Raw genomic sequence first — 1,644 nt, 5'->3', positions numbered from 1 at the left:
ATGTGGAACTCTATGCACGCTGTGCCTTGGTCTCATCATTACAACGATCGTGACACTATGTGACCCCAAACTTTTGAACGGTAGTGTATATGTCACAGGTATGCCTCACACTTGATGCTAGCAGCTTATACAATGGTCTTTAAACCTCCCAACAATTACATCATTCTCTGCAGTCTAAAATATGAGAAAGGCAAGGAGCTTTAAAAATGTTTTGTAACCCAAGACTATGTTCATAGATGTAAACAAGTGTATGTCCTCTGTCAAAATGATCTCCCTCCTCTTATTGCAGAATTTGTGAGGCCCGGAGGGGAACGATACCAATGGATAATGCAAGTCAAGTAAACATAACTCCAATGGAGGACTGTGCGAATTCTTCTAGACTTGCTGGTGAATTCTCAAACTGCTACAACATCTTTCCAGACCTGGAGGACAGCACCAAGCTGGTGGGAGTGCAAGTGATCCTCATCCTGGCTTACAGCACCATCATCCTGTTCGGAGTCATCGGAAACTCCCTGGTGATATACGTGGTGTACAAGTTCAAAACTCTGCACACCGTCACCAATTTTTTCATCGTGAACCTGGCTGTGGCGGATCTGCTGGTGAATACTCTATGTCTGCCCTTTACTTTGATCAATACTCTCCATGGAGAGTGGAGGTTTGGCCAGGCGTTGTGCTTCATACTGCCCTTCTCCCAAGGCATGTCCGTGCACGTTTCCACCATCACGCTCAACATCATCGCCCTGGACCGCCACCGGAGCATCGTCTACCACCTGGAGACCAAGATGTCCAAGGAAATGTGTGCCGCCGTCATCGTCATGACGTGGGCCATAAGCGCGGTCCTGGCCAGCCCGCTCGCCATCTTCCGGGAGTACGGGACGTTTGACCTTTCGCCTGAGCAGTCCATTCAGGTTTGCACGGAAAAGTGGCCAGGGAGCGGCATGGACGGGACCATCTATAGTATCTCCATGCTCCTGCTCCAGTACTGCCTGCCGCTGGCCATCAACTCCTTCGCCTACATCCGCATCTGGAGTAAGCTGAAGAACCACGTGAGTCCGGCAGGGAGGAACAACCGCAACCAGCGCAAGAGGAAGACCACTAAGATGCTGGTGATCGTGGTGGTGGTGTTTGCAGTGAGTTGGTTGCCTCTCCACGCCTTCCAGCTGGCCATTGACATTGACAACAGTGTCTTGGACATGAAAGACTTCAAGCTGCTTTTCACCATGTTCCACATCGTGGCCATGTGCTCGACCTTTGTCAACCCCATCCTCTACGGGTGGATGAACAACAACTACCGGACTGCGTTTCTGTCCGTGTGTAAGTGCAGCCAACCTGTCAATTCTGGGTCGAGGAGCATCATGAGCAGAAAGACACTGAGGGAAAAGGACATGAGCGATACAGATTTCCAAGCGACTAAAGTCTGAATTCATAATATCAACTGAAATGTGAAATTGCTGTTCTGTGCAACCTACTGTAAGGGTGAATTATGGGTAAAACATTCTGCTTTTTCACATTAGTTTATAGTCAAAAGGTTCAGTGAAGAACCAAGTGTGTTCAAAATGTGTAAATGATTTCATGCAAGTGCCAAATGCATTGCTGAATTGTGCCATTGATAATCAAGAGCTTATGAAACTGCTGTTTAAAACT

At 47.9% G+C, this 1,644-nt stretch overlaps 1 protein-coding gene across 1 annotated transcript; it reads left to right on the top strand.

Annotated features, from left to right (window-relative positions):
• Positions 1 to 320: 320 nt before the first annotated feature.
• Positions 321 to 1,421, top strand: LOC120051974 (neuropeptide Y receptor type 2-like). The gene has a single exon (XM_038998850.1). It carries the CDS (start codon positions 321 to 323, stop codon positions 1,419 to 1,421), a length of 1,101 nt encoding a protein of 366 aa, XP_038854778.1.
• Positions 1,422 to 1,644: the final 223 nt, after the last annotated feature.

Source organism: Salvelinus namaycush, chromosome 8, assembly GCF_016432855.1.
Source record: "Salvelinus namaycush isolate Seneca chromosome 8, SaNama_1.0, whole genome shotgun sequence".
Lineage (NCBI taxonomy): Eukaryota > Metazoa > Chordata > Actinopteri > Salmoniformes > Salmonidae > Salvelinus > Salvelinus namaycush.
Note: the sequence above shows the minus strand (reverse complement) of the source record. Positions and strands in the feature narration are given on the sequence as shown.